Source organism: Lycorma delicatula, chromosome 4 (assembly GCF_047948215.1).
Source record: "Lycorma delicatula isolate Av1 chromosome 4, ASM4794821v1, whole genome shotgun sequence".
In the NCBI taxonomy this organism is placed as follows: domain Eukaryota; kingdom Metazoa; phylum Arthropoda; class Insecta; order Hemiptera; family Fulgoridae; genus Lycorma; species Lycorma delicatula.
This window is the reverse complement of record NC_134458.1, coordinates 212148912-212168277: the sequence shown is the minus strand read 5'-3', so window position 1 is coordinate 212168277 and position 19366 is coordinate 212148912. Positions and strand designations below refer to the sequence as shown.

The window sequence follows — 19366 nt, the reverse complement described above, 5'->3', positions numbered from 1 at the left end:
GTGTACCATTTGATAGGTAAAGCTAACAATCAATTGCTATATGGCGCATTCTCTATTTTTTTGTGATTTAAATTTATATTTAATCATGCATTCATTTAATGATTTGGTTCTGCAGGTATATATACTGAGTTGACATTATGCATATTAAATTTATCTAGAACTTTATTAGCATACATTGCTTGATAGAGCAAGATAGTACCATCCTTTTCTTTTTGAATTTGTAATCCAAGATACATAACTGAATGTCTTCAGTAACTTCAAATTATTGGCATAATCTGTGTAAAAGTCTATCTGCATCCCTTTGGTTTTTAGCTAATAGTGGACCATCACCAACATAGTTGATGATGATCAACATCAAGATAGTATCACAACAGTGATTCTATCTTCATCAGTTGAGTTAGTAAAGGTACATGGATCAGCACTTGTAAGTCTTGAACCAAAATCTTTAAGTGTTTTGGTAAATTTTTGATTCCAGTTTCTGAATAAATTACATAACTTTCAGACTCAACCAGAGTTATCTGAGAATCGCCATATATATATATATATATAGTCTTCAATTTTCCCATTCAAAAATACAGTTTTGATGTCAAATTGTCTGATCAAGAGATTTTCTTCAGCTGCTACGTTTAGTATGACACATATTGACTCAAACCTTACAACAGGACTAAAGGTTTCAGAGTAATCAATACCAGCCTTTTGATCATAGCATTTTGCAACTATTCTTGCTTTGTATCATAAAATATTGTTTTGGCTATCTTTCTTGATCTTATACACCCAGCAGTTGCCTACTATATTAACTCCCTTGGGTGGTTGTACAAGTTTCCAAACTTTGTTTTTATACATTGAATCCATTTCATCTTGCATGGTTTGACATGAATGTTCATCTTGCATTCAGATATATTATTATCCTTTGTGGCTTCTTGATAATTAATTGGTTTACAACCTTCAACTACAAGAATTATTTTCTGATACAGCTGTATGCTGTTTTTGTTCTGTTGTTTCATCATCTTTTTCTTCTTCATCAGGTAGATAGTCATTTCTATTTTTAGTTGCTGCAGATTCAACAGAATTAATAAATAAGATTATCATTATTCTCATCTGGTAAATATAAAACTGAATAGTTATTACTTTCTTCATCATTTTTCATCGGTCCCCGACGGGGAGTCTTATTCGTTAAGACTTTGGGGGTTGGCGTCCCCACGGGCCTAGCCTCTGCAGCTATTCTTCCCAATATACAGTGAGCTGCAGAACACTTTACATTATACACATATACTACACCAAGAACACTACATATATTACAACATACACACTCACACAATTACACAACAACATCCTACACTGATATTTCTTACATTAACACTCGGTGGTGTTACAACATGTTACGAAATGCAACCGTAACCCAAGGTGGGAACAAATCGTGCCGATGGGTGAATGGCTCTACGTAGTGAGTCTTGAACGATGTCCTCTGGGCACCAGGGCGAACCCAGTTGTACTTAGCTCTACCTCCAGTACGCGTGCGCTCTGCTGGAGTGGTCCATTTTTCGCCGGTACTCGTGGGACCAAAATTTCTGATCCTATATTAAATCCCAAGATGGTTGGTGGTCCATCTGAAAAAACCACCAAATTAAGTCTTGCGAAGAGACCTCGATCAGCTTTGTCTGACGAGGATAAAAGTCCTATGGAAGAGAACTACAAATCTTTAGACTTGAACACTAAAAATATTCGATTCGTTGTTCTCCGAAATAGTCAGGAAGGTGGCTCCCTCCAAAAGGTTTCACCTTTCCTAATAAATAAAACTGTAACAGGTGCAAGTGGCTCCCCGAAGAACATCAGGAAATTACGCGACGGATCGATTCTGGTTGAAACATTCAACGACGATCAGAGTCGATCAATCTTACATCTCCGTAATATGGGTGGTATAAATATAAGTGCTGAAAGCCACAAAACTTTAAATACGAGCAGGGGTGTAATTTTTTGTCGAGACCTTTTAGATATACATATCAATGAAATAGTTGACGAGCTTTGCCACCAAGATGTTGTTGAAGTGAAACGTATTATGAAACGGCAGAACGGAACAGAAGAACCGACACCGTCTCTTATATTAACATTTAATCTCCCTGTTCCACCAGAAAAGATTAAAGTGGGTTACCTCTCGGTTCGGGTACGACCATTCATACCCAACCCACGGCGATGTTTCAGATGCCAAGGTTTTGGTCACACTACAACATCTTGTACAAAAACTGAGATCTGGGCTTGATGTGCTAAAGAAGGTCACAATGACACTAATTGCGAAGAAAGTGAAAAATGCGCAAACTGCAGTGGTCCACATACAGCCCGCTCCCGAGATTGCCCAATCTTTAAAGAAGAAAAGGCAATTCTCAAAATCTGTACGGAGCAAAAGCTATCTTTCCCGGCCGCACGAAGACAATACAAAAAGTTAAATAATTCACGGGACCTGGTTAAACCAGATGTATCTTTTGCCACCGCTACATCTAAACAAATTCCTACAAATGTTAATAATCAGCAGTGTGGATCCTGCAATGAGCTTAAAAAACTTGTTCAGATGCTTTCGGATCAAGTAGCTTCGCTTACAGCCACTATCTCAGAGCTGAGAAAGATGAAGAAAACGTCTTTCGTCGCAGTTAGTGAATCCAACAGTGTGATACACACGAAAGTTCCTGCTCCCAAAGTCGCACCGGCACGAGTAGCGACTATCACAGCTGGCAGTAAGCCACCTAATAAGCTCCCCGTAAAGGGAACCCACATAACCACCACCTCTGGGATGTTAACTGCAGCATCCCATTCAAATAAATCTCCTCCACCATCACCTCATTTACTGGAGGATATGGTTGAAGAACCACCCGACCATAGGGCATCGGAGTTCTTTAAAATAAAAAATACACAAAAGAAAAACCGAATCACCTACAACTAATTTTTATATAATTTCCGAAACTTAATTTTTTTATTTATTTTTTTACACTTATGAACATTATTCAGTGGAATGTTAGAGATATTCGGTCCCGCATTGAAGATATTAGAGTACTAGCGCACGCACATGATCCACTAATCATGTGTTTCCAAGAAACTCACCTTCTACAACATGACCCAATTACACTCAGAGGATACTTCTGTGAGAGATACGACTGCCTAGTAGACAGTAGGGAGAGTGGTGGAGTAGCGATTTTCATGAAGAATGGGGTGTCTGCTACAAGAATTCAACTAACCACTGTCATTCCTGCTATTGCAGTAAAGGTCTCTATTCCCTTCAAATTACATATCTGCAATCTGTATCTCTCACCGAACACTGAGTTCAGTGCTTTAGATGTCTCAAATCTCCTCACGCAAATACCATCTCCATCGTTAATAGTAGGAGACTTCAATGCCCATCATATTTCCTGGGGCTCAACCTTCTGCTCCACTCGAGGAAATATGATAAACAGATTGAGACAAGACTTTGACCTTTGCCTACTGAATAATGGATCACCCACATTCACCCACATTGTACAAGATACAAATAGAAGTATTATCGTTAAACATTGGTGATTCGGTTGGTGAATTAAACACTCCATTCGTATTTAAAGAATTGTTACATGCACTTAAAAATTCACGGGACTCTTCCCCTGGACCGGACAACATTCGCCTTTCCATGCTTTCACACCTTCCTAATTCGGCACTACAACAACTTTTGAATATTTTCAACGGTTTATTCTCCGAACAAGTCTTCCCACCCGGCTGGTCAGAAGCATTTATTATACCAGTACTAAAACCTGGTAAAGACCAAACGAACCCCTCAAGCTACCGCCCTATTTCATTAACAAGCGTTTTGTGTAAAATAATGGAGAGAATGGTAAACCGCAGACTTACATGGTACTTGGAGAAACATGGCTTTCTATCTCCAGAACAGTGTGGTTTTCGACAAGGACGATCTTCTATTGACCATTTAGTGTCACTAGAAACAGCCATACAAAACGCTTTCCTAAATCGGCAGCACCTCGTCGCTATCTTCTTCGATATAAAAAAGGCGTATGACACAGCCTGGCGACGTGGTATTCTTAACACTCTCAAAGAATGGGGAATCAAGGGCAATATGCTTGCTTTTATCCGGGGATTCTTAAATCACCGAACGGCTCGTGTTCGTGTGGATGATTCGCTCTCAGATAGTGTCATCTTGGAGAATGGAGTGCCCCAAGGTAATGTATTAAGTGCCACCTTATTTTCTGTAGCCATAAACGATATTATCAAATGTGTGCAGGCTCCTGTCTCATGCTCTCTATTTGCTGACGACTTTGCTATCTACATTGCAAGCCGTTCAGCACCTACAGCAGAGAGACTACTGCAGAACACTATATCTCACCTTGAAGCTTGGTCCAGGATTACTGGTTTCACATTTTCATCCGAAAAAACAAAATGTGTAGTTTTTTCTCGGCTACGAAACCCTTCTATTCCGCAAATATTTCTGAACGGAGAGACTATTACTATCTCTACTTACGTCAAGTTTTTAGGTTTTTTTTTTGATAGTCCTAAATTTAAAAAATACTTTAAATTTTAACTTTTTAAGATTAATGTCTAAATAAACATAAGTAATTATTGGTTTTTTTAATTTGGCATAGTTTTCTAAAAATTAAAATTTAAAAAAGGATGTAAATACTATTTTTTTTGTTGTGTTTTTTAAGTCAGTTTTATTTTGTTTAAGAAATACATTTTATTTACTCATCCTGTGCTTCTTTAGCAGATTTATTTTTATATTAGCAGATTTTATTTATTTTTTCTTAGCCTTTAGCAGATTTATTTAACAAAAATAAATTTTAGTTCAGTTGTTATAAACTCTACAGTATTTCGTCAGTGCTTTTCTTTTATAAAGCAAATGAAAGGTTCCATCCTGATATAGTGAATAGTTTTAAGGCTAATGTAAGTTGTATTTCTTTCAGGTTCCTGATGATTACATATCAAAGGATACATTTGAAGCTGTTAGTGTGTATATAATACCAAAAGCCCAACTTCAACGAAGTACTCTCACTATGTAAGTTTTTTGCAACTTGTTTTATTGAATAAATAATATTTATTTTAGTGCTTTTTTATATAATACTTACAAAAAAGTAAAATTATACAGATCCATTTCAGAGTCAATCATTTTAGATTATTTTTATATTATAAAGATTTATTTATAGTTCGTTCAAGAACAGGCGGCAGTTAGGAATCAATTTCAGCAAAGCCAAACATTACAATATCCTAAAGTGTGTCTCACTGCACTTTGGATAAAATATTTACCCTAGATTTAAAATTTAATTTGTACAGAATTTGAAATATATGATTTTAATTAAGAGGTTTTTTTGGACTACAGTTTTTATCAAAATGTTATGATAATTAAAATTTCATAGAAAATTTTGGGATATCTGATGAAGTATACTTTCATTTAAACAGTTCTATTAACAGAACAGAGATTCTGTTAGCAGAGTGTTCAACTCTGGTCTGTGGGGAATCCTTGTATTTTACATGCAACCAATACACAGTGACAGTGTTTTTGTTTTCAGTCATGAATTGAACATGTATCCGGTGAACAACATTACATAGTTCAGCAGGACAAAGCTTCAGCCTATAATGCAAAAATATAAATTACTACTACATAAGATCTTTTTGTAAAGTTTGATAAGTTTGACTATTTAGAAAGTAAAGATAAATTTATTTAAAAGCTTAAAAATTTTTTGAACAATTCAGCACACAACTAATTACAGTTTTGATTATCATTTTGATACGGCTGATAAATGTTCTTTAATGTTAATCTTCCTGTACTGTTACTTTTTATACTGTTATAATGCCAAACACTGTATGATTTCTTAGCATAAACAAATATTCTGGGTTACACTCAATGTAGTAAACTTAATATTATACAAATTAAAATGTTGCTGTATATTTTAAAAATTCTTAAATTTTAAACATTTTACTTATTTTATGTTGTTTGAATTTTTTAATTAATCCTTATTTTCCTTTTCTACTTAAATGATTTCTTTTTCATATATTAAAACAAAAAAATGTAATAAATTACGAATGTATAGAATGTAAATGAATGAATTTAATTTTAAAAAGTTTTCTTTCAGAACTGCATTTAATTTAAAAATACTTGGGTATCCTGTCAAAATAGATAATAAAAAGTATGCAAGAAATGCATTTTATTTCAACTTATGTTTTGTTTTTGATGCTTGGGCTCGTACTGTTCAATATGAAACTCTTGTTAAGAAGTTCTCAGAGTACTTGGTACGTTTTATTAAATGTTATTTTATTTATTGTATTTATTTATTTTTAACTTGTGTGAGATTATTCATTAACTCTATAATGGATGTGTTAAAGCTGCTCTCTCTCCCCCTTCCCCTCCCTCTCGATATCCCCCTACCCCTTCCTCTCTATCTGTTGCCCCTCTCCTATCATACTCGCTCTCTCTCTCTCTTTCATTTGCATATTTGTGTAATATACAACTTTATATATAAAATCATGTACTTATACTTTATGGTCGTTCTGCAGCAGTTGAAAATTTCAGGGAGTAACAGCACATAAACTGAACAGTTGAAATAAGATAAAGTGGCAATGATTAAATCTTTGTTCAATAAACTGGTTCTAAAATATCATTTAAATAATGAATGCTTGGAGCAGATCACTGCATTTTTTATTAGCTAAAAACCATAAAAGTTAGTGCCACTTAAGAAAAAAAACACAGAAGCATCCCTTATCAACCATAACAAGATGTAATAATGAGGATTGATGTGGTTTTATTTTGCTCTTTTATTATCAATTTTATTAGCTAGGTTTGAGTGGATTAAGACACAGTGACCTAGGTTAAAAATTCACCACTTTATCTGTGAAGTCATGATTTTTGTTTTTTATTCTATGTTTATTATATTAAATAAACTAAATTATCTAATGTTCTGAAGAGCTTTTGTGAGTGTAACTTGAATTTCATTAAAGATTAAATATGTTTTTAAAATTTATTGTTTTTATAAAATGTAGTAAATACTTCTTGTACACATTTTCTTTTGTAGATGGCAATGGAAGTTGAAACAGCTTTTCTGTCACAACAGGAACAGAATAATAACGATAGGTTACGGCTTGTAAACATGTTAAAACAAATATTGCGAGACTTGAATGTTCATAAGACATGTACAATTTCAGGTATGTTTTTATTACATAGTACAAGTGATGGCATTTTTGATTTCTTATGAAATTTGTTATCTTACTTAGGAAAATTTTTAATTAGTTATTATTTTTATTATAATTATATTATATTATATTATTTAATAATTATAATTAAGTGTATAAAACAGTGTAGGTATTGTAGTAATGAGCTTTGTAACAGAAAATACAGGTTGTGTATTTCGTATTAATTACAATTTTCTTCTGTTTCAGCAATCCTAGTGAAATCTGACCTCACCTGATCACACATCTCTACCTCAGCCTTCCTAGTCTTCTCTCTCTGGTTTCCCTCTCTCCACTTTCAGTGTATTACTGAAAGTGGGATACTTAAGTAGGTGGCTGGATACATAGATCCACCCCCTTTCATCAGAATATTGCATGCTTATCTTAATCTTCTTCTCCTGACTTCCTCTATTATATCTCTATCTTCATACAGATCTTGTATTTTCTTCTCCATTCCCTTGTTCATAAGAAGAACCATACATTTTTCTCAATACTTTTTGCAGTTTCCTTAAAAAATTTTTATTTATTATCCATAGTTCTAAATTATGAGCATCAGCTATACTATCATTTTATGAACTTTTATCTTCCTTTTTATTTTCTGAAGCCTAATTATGTTAATGTATACAAGCATCTGTTAGCCAAGTTCAATCTCCTCTGAATCTACAGTATTTTTATATTTTTATTTGATAAGACACTTTCTAATACTTGAATTCATTGACCTTTTCATGTCTTTGTACATTCATCCCCACTCATTACGCACCTCTGTTTTTGTTAAATGCATTTATTTTGTTCTGACATCTTTAATTCTTATTTCCATGTATCCGCTTCTTTTGTTTGTTCTTTTTGTTGTTTCCTTGGTCTTTTCTTTGCCTATGCAATCACTGTAAGAATATTTGCAAACACTAGGAGTTAATTCTTACCCAGTCGTAATTCTTTGTTGTATTCTCATGTTCTGCATTACTTCTTTCAGCTGCATGTTGAACAAAAGAAGTGAAAGCCCATCATTTTGCTATAATTTCCACTTCTCAAAGACAGTAAATGACTCTACATTCACTGTTGATTGTCTGCATTGAGATATATAGTTTAGTACCCTCGTCAGTTTGTCTGGAATTCCAAAACTCCTCATTTTTTCCCATATTATCTTTTTGAAGTTATAAGACTTTGCAAAATTCACAAGGAGACCATAGAATTAGCCAATTGGGTATTCCATTTTAATTCAGCAAATTTTCAAAAATTTTATTGTATAACTATTTTTGATTGTGATGATACACAGCAGTAGTGCATGATAACTACCCACCTTGTAGTGGCCAAAAAATATTTTTTTTATATTTAAAAAAAAATTTTCCTGATTAGAGTATTTTCTAACTTGCCAATAGGTAAAAACAGCCATTTTCGTCACTTCTTCCTTGAGCTGTAGCATTATTATTTTACATCATACAGAGGTCAAAAAGGGCGATCTATGATAAAACCGCAATCTTGATAAAGATATTGACTCAGAGGATGTACTTCGGGGGCTTGGAAAAATTATGGAGTTGCCCAGTATGGAAGATGCTGGCATCTCCATCAGGGAGGGTTTTGGGGAGACTAAGATTGCCACATGTCGGCTCCCTGTGGCTTTGGCTGCCGATATAATGAATAAAGATAGGGCTTGTATCTTGCCAGGTAGATACTATTGAGGCCCCATTGAAATGCTATAGGTGTTTTGAATTGGGGCACCTCTCCAGAAATTGTAGTGGTGTAAACAGGGAAAACACCTGTTTTAACTTTAATGAAGAGAACCATCAGGCTGCTGAGTATGTGAAGAGACCGAAGTGCCTGATATGTAAGAAAGACTGAGGGGCACCATACTGGCTCCATTGCATGCCCTAAGGGTATGGCAACTACAAGGAGTACAGCGAACCAGGAGAGGACTGGATATTCTACCCAGAAATGAAGTTTGTTCAAATAAATTTGAATCACTCGGCACTTACCCAAGATATTTTGACACGTAGTATATTGGAGATGAGTGCTGATATAGCAATCATATCTGGCTCAGCATGGTGCAGACTGGTTGGAGTCAGTGGATGGTGATTGGCCTTATGGGTGTGCTCTCCTCTGCTGATTCTTGAGCCATTATGCGAGTATGGTTTCGTTTGAGCCAGGATTGCCAGAATGTGTGTATATAGCTGCTAATGTGAGCACTGAACGGTTCAAGGATGTTTTGTCTACGCTTGCTGGAGACATAGCTGCACAATGACCTGCATTGATTGCGGGCAATTTCAGTGCGTGGTTGACGACATGGGGCTCTGTCAGAATGGATGCAAGGGGAAGGGGAAGATTGTCGACCGAGATGGCTGCATTCCTAGACTTAGTGTGTATTAATGAGGGGAATACTTTTACCTGTTGGAGCGGCACCTTTGGACCAACTGTTGATGTTACCTTTGCCACCACCACTGTTGTGGCAAGGATTGGTGACTGGTGAGTATCGGAGGAGTTTACTTGAAGTGAACACCAAGAGATATGTATGACCATGGAGGATAATAGACAGAGTGCACCTGGACAGCTCCTGAGAATTGACCCTAATGCATTTACTGAGGGACTTAACTTTCATAAAGTTACTGAGGTTATCGCCGCAGAAGAGAAAGTTTGCTGTTTGGTGGCGAGTTTAATGGAGGCCTGTGATGATCTCCTCCCCCGAAGGTATGTCCAGAGGGGACGCCCTTCAGTTTATTGGTGGACTGAGGAGATCACGCAAAAGCGGAAACAATGTCTGAGAGCCAGACGGGAGGTTCAGAGAGTGTACTATAACTCTGCCAGAAAATTCTGCACAAATAGGTATAAGGACTGTCAGAGAGAACTCCAGAAACCTATAAAGGACTAAAAGAGCTTGTTGGCAAAAATTAACCCTGGAGATAGAGAATGACCCATGGGGTAGGCCTTATAAAATCCTAGTTTAAAGTGTCCTTAAACTGAGCTCGTGCTGCCACAGGAGTCGAGGAGGTATAGGTTATAATTAATGGTTTATTCCCCCATGTAGAAGGGGTATTTTTGGATGTAGATGAGGTAGAAAGTCCTCTGTCATTTACGAAAGAGGAACTTGTTTAGGCAGTGGAATGCCTACCACATGGTAAGGCCCCAGGCTCGGATGCCTCTCCAGATTTAGTGGTGAAGCTGGCAATTGTGGCACATGTAGATGTTTTCCTAAAGACATATAATGCCTGTTTGGAAGAGGGCTCTTCCCTGAACTTTGGATGAGACAACGTCTTGTAGTACTGAGCCTGGCCGCGATCCGGCTCTCCCGTCTTCCTTTCACCCCCTAGCAATAATTGATGTAATGGGAAAAATAATGGAGCAAATGATACAGCAGCAATTGGTCTGAATAATTGAGGACTCTGGTGGCTTTTCAATGAGGTAATTTGACTTCCGAGCTGGAAAATCTGCATTAGACGCAGTGGTTGAGGTGATAGATGCGGCTTGTACTATTGTTGCTGAAGGGAAGATGTGCGCTATGGTGGCATTAGATGTTAGAAACACATTAAATTGCATTTCTTACACTGCCATTGCCTTAGCATTGGTGAACCTTCAGGTCCCTAGTTGTTTAATAAGAATTATATTGTCATATCTGAGGGATAGGAGACTTATGTATGCTACTGAGAATAACACTTTAGAGAGAAGTGTCGATTGAGGTGTTCTGCAGGGATAAGTCCTTGGACCGACCCTATGGATTGCTGCAAATGATGGAGTACTATGGGTGCCCCTTCCTGAGGATGTCTCCATTTTTGGATATGCTGATGATATCATGCTAGTAGTTAGTGCAGCCACTAAGAAGGATATTACCGACAAAATTTGAACTTCATGTCGTGCCATTAGTGCCTGGATGGCTGGTGTAGGATTGGAACTAGCACCAGAAAAGACAGAGGTAGTCTTAATTACTACTTGAAAACGACGCCCAACCCTGATTGTTGAATTGGAGGGAAGGAGGATTGTGTCAAAGCCTGCCATCAGATATTTGGGGATATGGATTGATGCACGGCTTAGATTTGGTACCCATATCTTGTAGGCCAAAGAGAAAGCAGAAAGAGTAATGTATGCGGTTGCGGCTCTTCTCCCCAATGCAAGAGGATCTAGTGAGCAGAGGAGGAGGCTTCTGTCCTGTCAAGCGCCTGACATACTCCTCACTATTATATAGTACAGAGATTTGGGCTAATGCATTAAGATACAGCAGATATAAGGGAGTGTTAGACTCACTGTATCGGAATTGTTGCCTATGAATAACATCCGCCTATCAAATGATATCTCGCGAGGCCGTGGAGGTACTGGCAGGGGCAATGCCAGTTGATCTACTGATAGCCCTCAGAGTGAAACAGGCGGAAACTAGAAGGTTGCCACCCCAGGAGAAAAAGGAACAACTTCAGGCCTATACCAAGGAACTGATGTGCGTATGGCAGGAGCGATGGGACCTAGGCCAGAAGAGCCAACCCACCGGGTTGGTCTAGTGGTGAACGTGTCTTCCCAAATCAGCTGATTTGGAAGTCGAGAGTTCCAGCGCTCAAGTCCTAGTAAAAGCAGTTATTTTCACGTGGATTTGAATACTAGATCATAGATACCGGTGTTCTTTGGTGGTTGGGTTTCAATTAACCACACATCTCAGGAATGGTCGAACTGAGACTGTACAAGACTACACTTCATTTACACTCATACATATCCTCATTCATCCTCTGAAGTATTATCTGAACGGTAGTTACCGGAGGCTAAACAGGAAAAACAAAGGCCAGAAGAGCCGCCATCTGATTGTGGACATTTGAGCTTGATGTGAGAGGAAACGTCAAAAAATTGATTTCTTCCTTAAACAGTTTTTGGCAGGACACAGGGGTTATGGGGCGTACCTTTATAGGTTTGCGTTGGACCACTCAGACTATTGTCATCCAGTCTGTGATGACGAAGAGGAAATGGCGCACCATGTTTTCTTTTCTTGCGTCCAGTTTGAGGCTGCTCAATGGCATATGTTGGATGTACTGGACCGTGAGGATATGTTCACATTGGAGGAACTCCAGCGCATCATTCTAATGGGAGAACAGCAGTGGACGACAATAGCAAGATTCAATAAGTACATAAGGGAAGAGCTAAGAGCAGAAGAACCTCGAAGAAGACATTGGAGGATGCCGGGCAGACAGGCCTGCGGCCAAGCACTTCGGGGACTCTGGGGGTTGCCTTGGTGCAGTGAAGCCTTGGGCACTCTGTTCCTGGTGCTCGATAGCATTCTTGTTGCTACAGAAGACAGTTGCCACTTGGTAAGTTCTATGTTGTGAGTCTGTTTGTGTGATGGGTGTGTTTTTTTTTACTGTTGGTGTTGGTTATTGTGGTTACATGAGTTTGTATTACCATGAGTGTTCACAGTGTGGAAAAAAAAATTTCCTGTGTTAATTGTGTTTTTTCCTTGCTGTGATGTGAATGATTTGTTACTCCTTGTGTTGGTGTTATCCTTGATGTTACATGAGTTGTGTTGCACGAGTGTGTGTTTGGATGTTACAGTTGTGATTGCAGTGACCAATTGTGTGTGCGGTTGTTTCCCCCCTTCCTGAAGTAATGCAATAAAGCGATTCCCAGGAGTAGAGGTTTAGTCGTTAGTGCGCAGGAACACATATACACTTAACTTTTTGCAGAACCTGTTAGCGAGTCTGACACTGCTTCAGCGCCCATAAATGTGGTTGTTCCACACCTATAAAAAAAAGGGATTTTTTGAAAGAGTAAAGATGGAACTTCATCTTAGTGTACTCAGAATTCATTTATACATAACCAAATCTTGTAATGTTTACTGAAGTTAGGTTTACAAATTGTTATTTCAAATTTTGGGCCCAAAATAAATAATGAAAGGCTTAGGGTAACAGGCCTGTTTTTAAATTTTTAACTCTTAGGTACTAGTAGTATGTATAAAAAAAAAATTCGATTGTTACTGAGTATCCTTCATTAAAAAAAGTGGCCACCAAATCATAAGATTTTGAAGATGTCTCACTTTTGGGGCCCAAATACCACATGTGGGACAGGTGAAAAAAATCTGAAATTTTTACTGCAGTAAGTACTTTTTATTTACTTTAAAATCATATAAAATTTATTTTGCTACTCAAAGGGGTTGACGAGTAATGAAGTCATCAAATCGGCTAAAAACACAGCTCCTTCTAACCATGAACAATGTATCCAAAAAATTTGTAGCATGTATTTTTTCAGATAATAATGTAGGCCTAGTAATTAGGCTGACATTTTGATATGTCTATAATGAGATAGCTTATATTCCAGATAGTTTGTTACTTTAAGTATGACTCATACACACAAAAGTGAATAGACATGTATGTACATGAATGTTTGCATATTCTTAATGTAAACATTTTAGAAGGTTCAGTTACTGTTTTGATTTCAATGTGATATGGTATATTGTTGCTAGTAACAATACTGGGGTTAAGTAACGTACACTTGTTTATAAAGTAATTTTATTAGCAATGAACTTTTGTTTTACATGATATCATTTATTTTTAATTTTATTAATTAGAAAATTTTTATTTTGGCTGTAGAGAAACTGGAATAAGACCAAATGAGGTGTAAGTGGTAGTTTTATAAGTATACTAACTGTATTGTTATTCTAAGAGGAGAAGGAGAAGTTGCTCTGAACCATTTAGCTGTCACACTAAACCGGTTAAGAAATCTTTTCTAGAAATATCTTTGACACTTTCAACAAAAAATCCAAACAAAAACCACAAGATGTACAGAAAGTGAACTGGAATGTCAAGATATAGTTGAGCCTCAATGTGTTATAGTCGAGTCTGTGAATAAAACTTGTTCAGCACTTGGCATTTCCCCCGTTAAGGTTCAAAAATTATCAAGCAGCGCAAAGGAACCAGTTTTAAAAGATAAAGTTACAAAAATAGCCGAGTCAGTTACTTACCAGTAAATTAAACAATTCCTTTTCATTTAAATATTTCTACAGAAGAAACCAGTTTAGTACCAAAACATTATGATGATTTAGGTAGGGAATATGAAGGATTAATATTAAAATAAAGGATAAAATGAAAACAGCTGGTTTGATACCCAGGAAAAAATTAATATTTTAAGCTTATTTCCAAGCAGCTGGAGCATTCAAAATGAGTTTAGTATTAGTATTTAGCCTGTCTATCCAAACAATTAGTTAAAAAAAGTGGAATTTTGCCATAAATTGGCAAAAAGAAACTCAATCATATAACTGATGAAATGTTATTAAATGTGTCCAAGATTTTTACCCGAATGAGAAGCACAGCCAAATGATGGCAGGCAAGAAGGATTGTGTCTGTAAGACAAGCTGATGGGAAGAAAATTAATTTTCAAAAAAGGCTTATCATAAAAAAAGAAAAACATAATTTAAAAATTGGTTTTTCAAAATTTGCTGATTTACAACCTAAATTTTGTGTTCTGGCTGGTGGGTGAAGTACTTTGTTATGTGTGTGTCACTGACCAAAATGTAAAACTCACATTATCTGCTCTAAAAATTAAATTTGAGTATAAATGTCTTCTTTCAACCATGGTATGTGATACAGAAAATGAAACGTATATGCTGTCACAGTGTGAAAAATGTCCAGGCACTAATGAATTGCTCACATTTACTGCAAGAAAGCAGGGATGATTTTGATTCTGAAATTATTTTCAAACAGTGGGTTTCTGTTGACCATTGTGAACTAACTACTCAAATTCTTTCATTTCAAGAGAACTTAGATAAACTTACTGAAAATTTAAATACTCTAAAAAGTTTTTATTGCAAAGAAACAAGCTAATTTCCTTAACATTAAATAGGAAAACTTGTTGGAGGATGAATGTATTGTAATGGGAGGCTTCTCTTAAAATTGTTTTTTTTGTGATACAGGATAAGTCCAGTCATATCATTGGTCAAAAACTTATGCCACAGTACATCCATTTCTCTTATATTTAAAAAAAGAAGGAATTACAAAGCCAAAGTTACTTTGTGATTAGTGAATACATGAAGCACAGTACCACATCGTTCTGCTTCCAAAAGCAAGTTATAAATAAAGTAAAAACACTGTTACCACAACTTTAAACAATTTTTTTATTTTTCTGATGACTCGTCAGCCCAGTATAAAAACAAAAAAATTTTATAAATTTGTGCTACCATCAAGATTTTGAAATCGCAGCTGTATGGCATCTTTTTGCCTCATACCATGAAAAAGGTCCATGTGATGGTATTGGTAGAACTGTGTAAAAAGGACTGTGACTAAAGCAAGCTTTCAAAGGACAGTCAAAAATCAAATTGTTATTACCAGTTATTGCAAAGACAATACTAAAAATATAACATTTATTTTCTGCTCTAATAAAGATGTTCAGGAGACTGAAGAATACCTCAGTATTCTGAAAGACAGGCAACCTCTGAATCAGAAACATTTACGTTAATATCGGTACACTAGGACATTAGTGTTTCTGATCGCTTTATAGGTTTACCAAAGCCAAAATGTAAAAATTGTCTGCTGTGTATATGATGGCAAGCGGTGGTTAGGCGAAATCAAAGTACATGAAAATGAAGAGGAATATTGAATACACTTTTTCCATCCAGAAGGTTCTGATACTTCATTCAAGAAATCATTGAATGATGATCAAAAATGGGTTCAACTGGAAAATATTTTAAAGATTCTCACACATTCAGAGCTTTTTCTATCAACTACTTGAGGAAGACACAACATTACACCAAAGATGAATGAGGACTTATAAGTTCTACTCAACAAAAAAATGGCAGGGCACTAAGTTGTGTTTGTTAAGTTTGATTTATTCATGACTTCCATTAGCAGGTGTAAAATAAGGTAAAAATAAATTGAACAACTTGTTAATGTATTTGAATTATTTTGTAATTATCATTTATCATTCTGTAATTGGACTGTTTATTAATTATAAATCTATTCATTCCAATGAGTTTAGTTGTAATTTTTATAATCTGAAAAAATACATAACATCAGTATTTTTGGATACGTTGTTTACGGTTAGAAGGAACAGTGTTTGTAGTGGATTTGTTGGCTTCATTACTTGTCAACCTCTTTGAGTAACAAAATAAATTTTATATGGTTTTAAAATATATAAAAAGTACTTACTGCTGTAAACGTTTCAGATTTTTGCCACCTATCCCACGTGGTTTTAGGGCCCCAAAAATGAGACATTATCAAAATCGTATGATTTGGCGGCCATTTTTTTTTTTTACGAAGGACACTTGGTAATGGTCCATTTTTTTTTTTATTACTACTAGTACATAAGATCTAAAAGGTAAACAGGCCTGTAACCCTAAGCCCTTCATTATTTATTTTGGGCCCAATATTAAAAAAAAAAAAAAACTATTTGTAAACTTCAGTAAATATTACAAGATTTTGTTATGTAACAAAATGAATTTTGGGTACACTAAGATGAAGTTCCATCTTTACTCTTTCCAAAAAGCCCTTTTTGACCCTCTGTACAGTGTAAAATAGAAATACTGCAGCTCATGGAAAAAGCAACGAAAATTTCTGATTTTATCTGTTGGTGAGTTAGAAAATAGTCTATTACTCAAAAAAAAAAAAAAATGTTTAAATATAAAAATATATTTATTGGCCACTACAAGGTGTGGGTAGTTATATATCAAACATCATCAAAATCAAAAACAGTGATGCACTGATCATTTGTTCAATTAAAATGGAATACCCCCAATGTTTGGTTAATTTTTCTTTCATCTTACATTGTTTACATAAAATAGGTAAATTTTTTAATTTATTTTTATTTGTTGTTTTTTTAGAAGGTACAATGACTACTCATTTAAAAGTATTGAAAATCAATAGAGATCCACTTCCTACACTTGATCATCAAGTTCCTGTATTTCTAGAACCTCTTGATATGTTTCAGTCTGAACAGTGGGATCTTACCACTCAGCAGGTATGTTATTGTATTGTATTGTATTATTCAGTATTTTTTTTCTGTTAGATAAAATATTTGTCGTTATAGTTCTTGTGGTTTGCATAAATATTGTAAATCAAGTATTACATATATCTCGTATTTTATCCATTCTTGCCTTGTACATCTTTAATATGCCTTTCCCTTTGCTGATTATTGTCTGTTAGTAATCTATTTTTTGCCTCCATTCATCAGTAAGAAATCTATAGAACTTCTCCCTTAACTGACCCTATTGACTATTTTCAAGCCTTCCTCCAATGGCTCTTTAAAAACAACTTGTTTTTTCAGTGACAAAAATTTTAATCTTTAATCATATATTTTATGTATTGCATGATTAAAGAATATTGGATATTCTTCTCTCCTAGTTTCCTTCTCCCCAGTTTCAGTGTATTACTGAAAGTGGGATACCTAAACAGGAGAAGGGTACGTAGATCCATCCTCCTTCATCAAAATATTACATGTTTATCTTAATTTTCTACTCCTTACTTTCTCTATTCTCTCTCTCTCTCTCTCTCTCTATATATATATATATATATATATATCTATATCGATCTATATATCTCTATCTCTATCTATCTATCTCCCACCCCTCCCCATACAGCTAAACCAAATCACATGATTAAATATCAAAATGGCTACTTAATAAAGCTGCAAACATTTCTTCAAAGCAGTTGCTCAATGCAGCCGTCATTCAGTTCTGTGCATAGTTCAGCTCAGCAAATCTATGCTAGTCGGGCATGTCTAATAAAATCATTATTATTCCTGATAGCTCTAGCTTCTATTATATGATGTTGCAATTCTTCTAGTATGTCAATACAAGCAGAGTAGACTAATGACTTCATCCAACTACAAAGGAAAAAGTCTGCTGGAATGCAAAAATTTCTCAAAAATCATGCGAAACCTGTTTAAAGTGATACCATTTTGACTCGCTAAGTAAGTGCTTTTAACAGGTTTTTCATGATTTTTGAGAGGTTATAACTTTATTAGTACAATACACAAGAAACCTTTTTATTTGCCATAAATATCTACAAAAACACTGTAAGTTGTGCCTATTTGAGGTTTTTATCACCAGTTCCATCACAGTCATTTGAAGCCAAAATTTGAATTTAAAAAAAAATTGTTCTCAAAAATTCATAAAAATTTAGAAGTAAATATATCACCATTAATATTATTTATGGTAAAACTACTAACATATTCCTACATATAAAAAAATAATTCTATCTGTGTATGCCATCCCTGCCTCTTGAAAAAAATATCCAAAAGTGAAATTTCACAATTTTTCTTGTTCAACTTTATTGGTAATTTTCTCATAGAAAGAAGAGAGATTGGTAAATCAACCATTAGAGCAACCTTTTAACTTGAGAAAATATGAATAAATTGCTTTTCGTTTCATCCTTCCAGGACCAATATTGTTTTAGTTAGGATTTTTTCCATAAACCCTTACAATCACAAAAATAGGTGTGCGCACCATAACAAAAATAGCCACCACAGGTAAACTGATTAAATAAAAAATTTAAAAAGATAATTTTAAGGTCCTAAAACATATAGGGAACAAGTGGGTAAGTTTCAGTTTTTTGGAATTTCAGTTTTTGGTCAAGCAACCAGCTTATGTTTTTTTGGGACACTTAAGATGGATTGACCCATTGGAGAAATTGTACTGCCTTCAATATTGGTTCTTCAGCGTTGGCATTCCTCTCAAGACGTTCACAACTAGCATCAAATTGTTATGGTTTAAGCATACCTGTTCTCAAACTCATCTCTCCAGTCTCAAATGTTTTACTACCCAGTACTCTTCTATCTGGGTAATTTTCCCAGTATTTATGCACAGCAGCCAATCCATTTTTATTTCTTCACTATAAATTAACAACATGTCTGTCAACTGTGCAAATAACAAATTTTTGGTTTCACTCATTGTGAATGAGTGACCGAACAATTACAGCACAAGCACTATTCAAATGCTAGACACTAAACTTAATTGTTGATCAGCTGTTATTGCCACCTATGAAAAAATAAAATTTTTTTAATGTTTTAGAAGGATATCTTTCAAATTTATTTTTATAATTTTTAGCATTTGTATGTAAATTGTTCTGTTTCAAATTGCTTTTCTGATCCAGTTTCTGTGTTTTGCTTCTAATTAAAGTTAAATTTCTCGAATTTGTGTTAATTTTATTATTTACATCAATTTTCTCAGAATTAAATTCTCTACAAAGTTAACTAGAAATTTTTATTTGTTTATCCGTAAATAAACTATTTTATTCCA

At 35.2% G+C, this 19366-nt stretch overlaps 1 protein-coding gene across 7 annotated transcripts in view; it reads left to right on the top strand.

Annotated features, from left to right (window-relative positions):
* Nprl2 (Nitrogen permease regulator-like 2) overlaps nucleotides 1-19366 on the top strand; it is a 79330-nt gene that overhangs the window by 3562 nt on the left and 56402 nt on the right. For all 7 annotated transcript variants that reach the window (XM_075365151.1, XM_075365153.1, XM_075365148.1 and 4 more), the window contains exons 2-5: nucleotides 4929-5020; nucleotides 6096-6252; nucleotides 7032-7161; nucleotides 16952-17088. In XM_075365151.1, the coding sequence (XP_075221266.1) occupies nucleotides 4929-5020; nucleotides 6096-6252; nucleotides 7032-7161; nucleotides 16952-17088 (516 nt within the window). The remainder of the gene's footprint in view (nucleotides 1-4928; nucleotides 5021-6095; nucleotides 6253-7031; nucleotides 7162-16951; nucleotides 17089-19366) is intronic.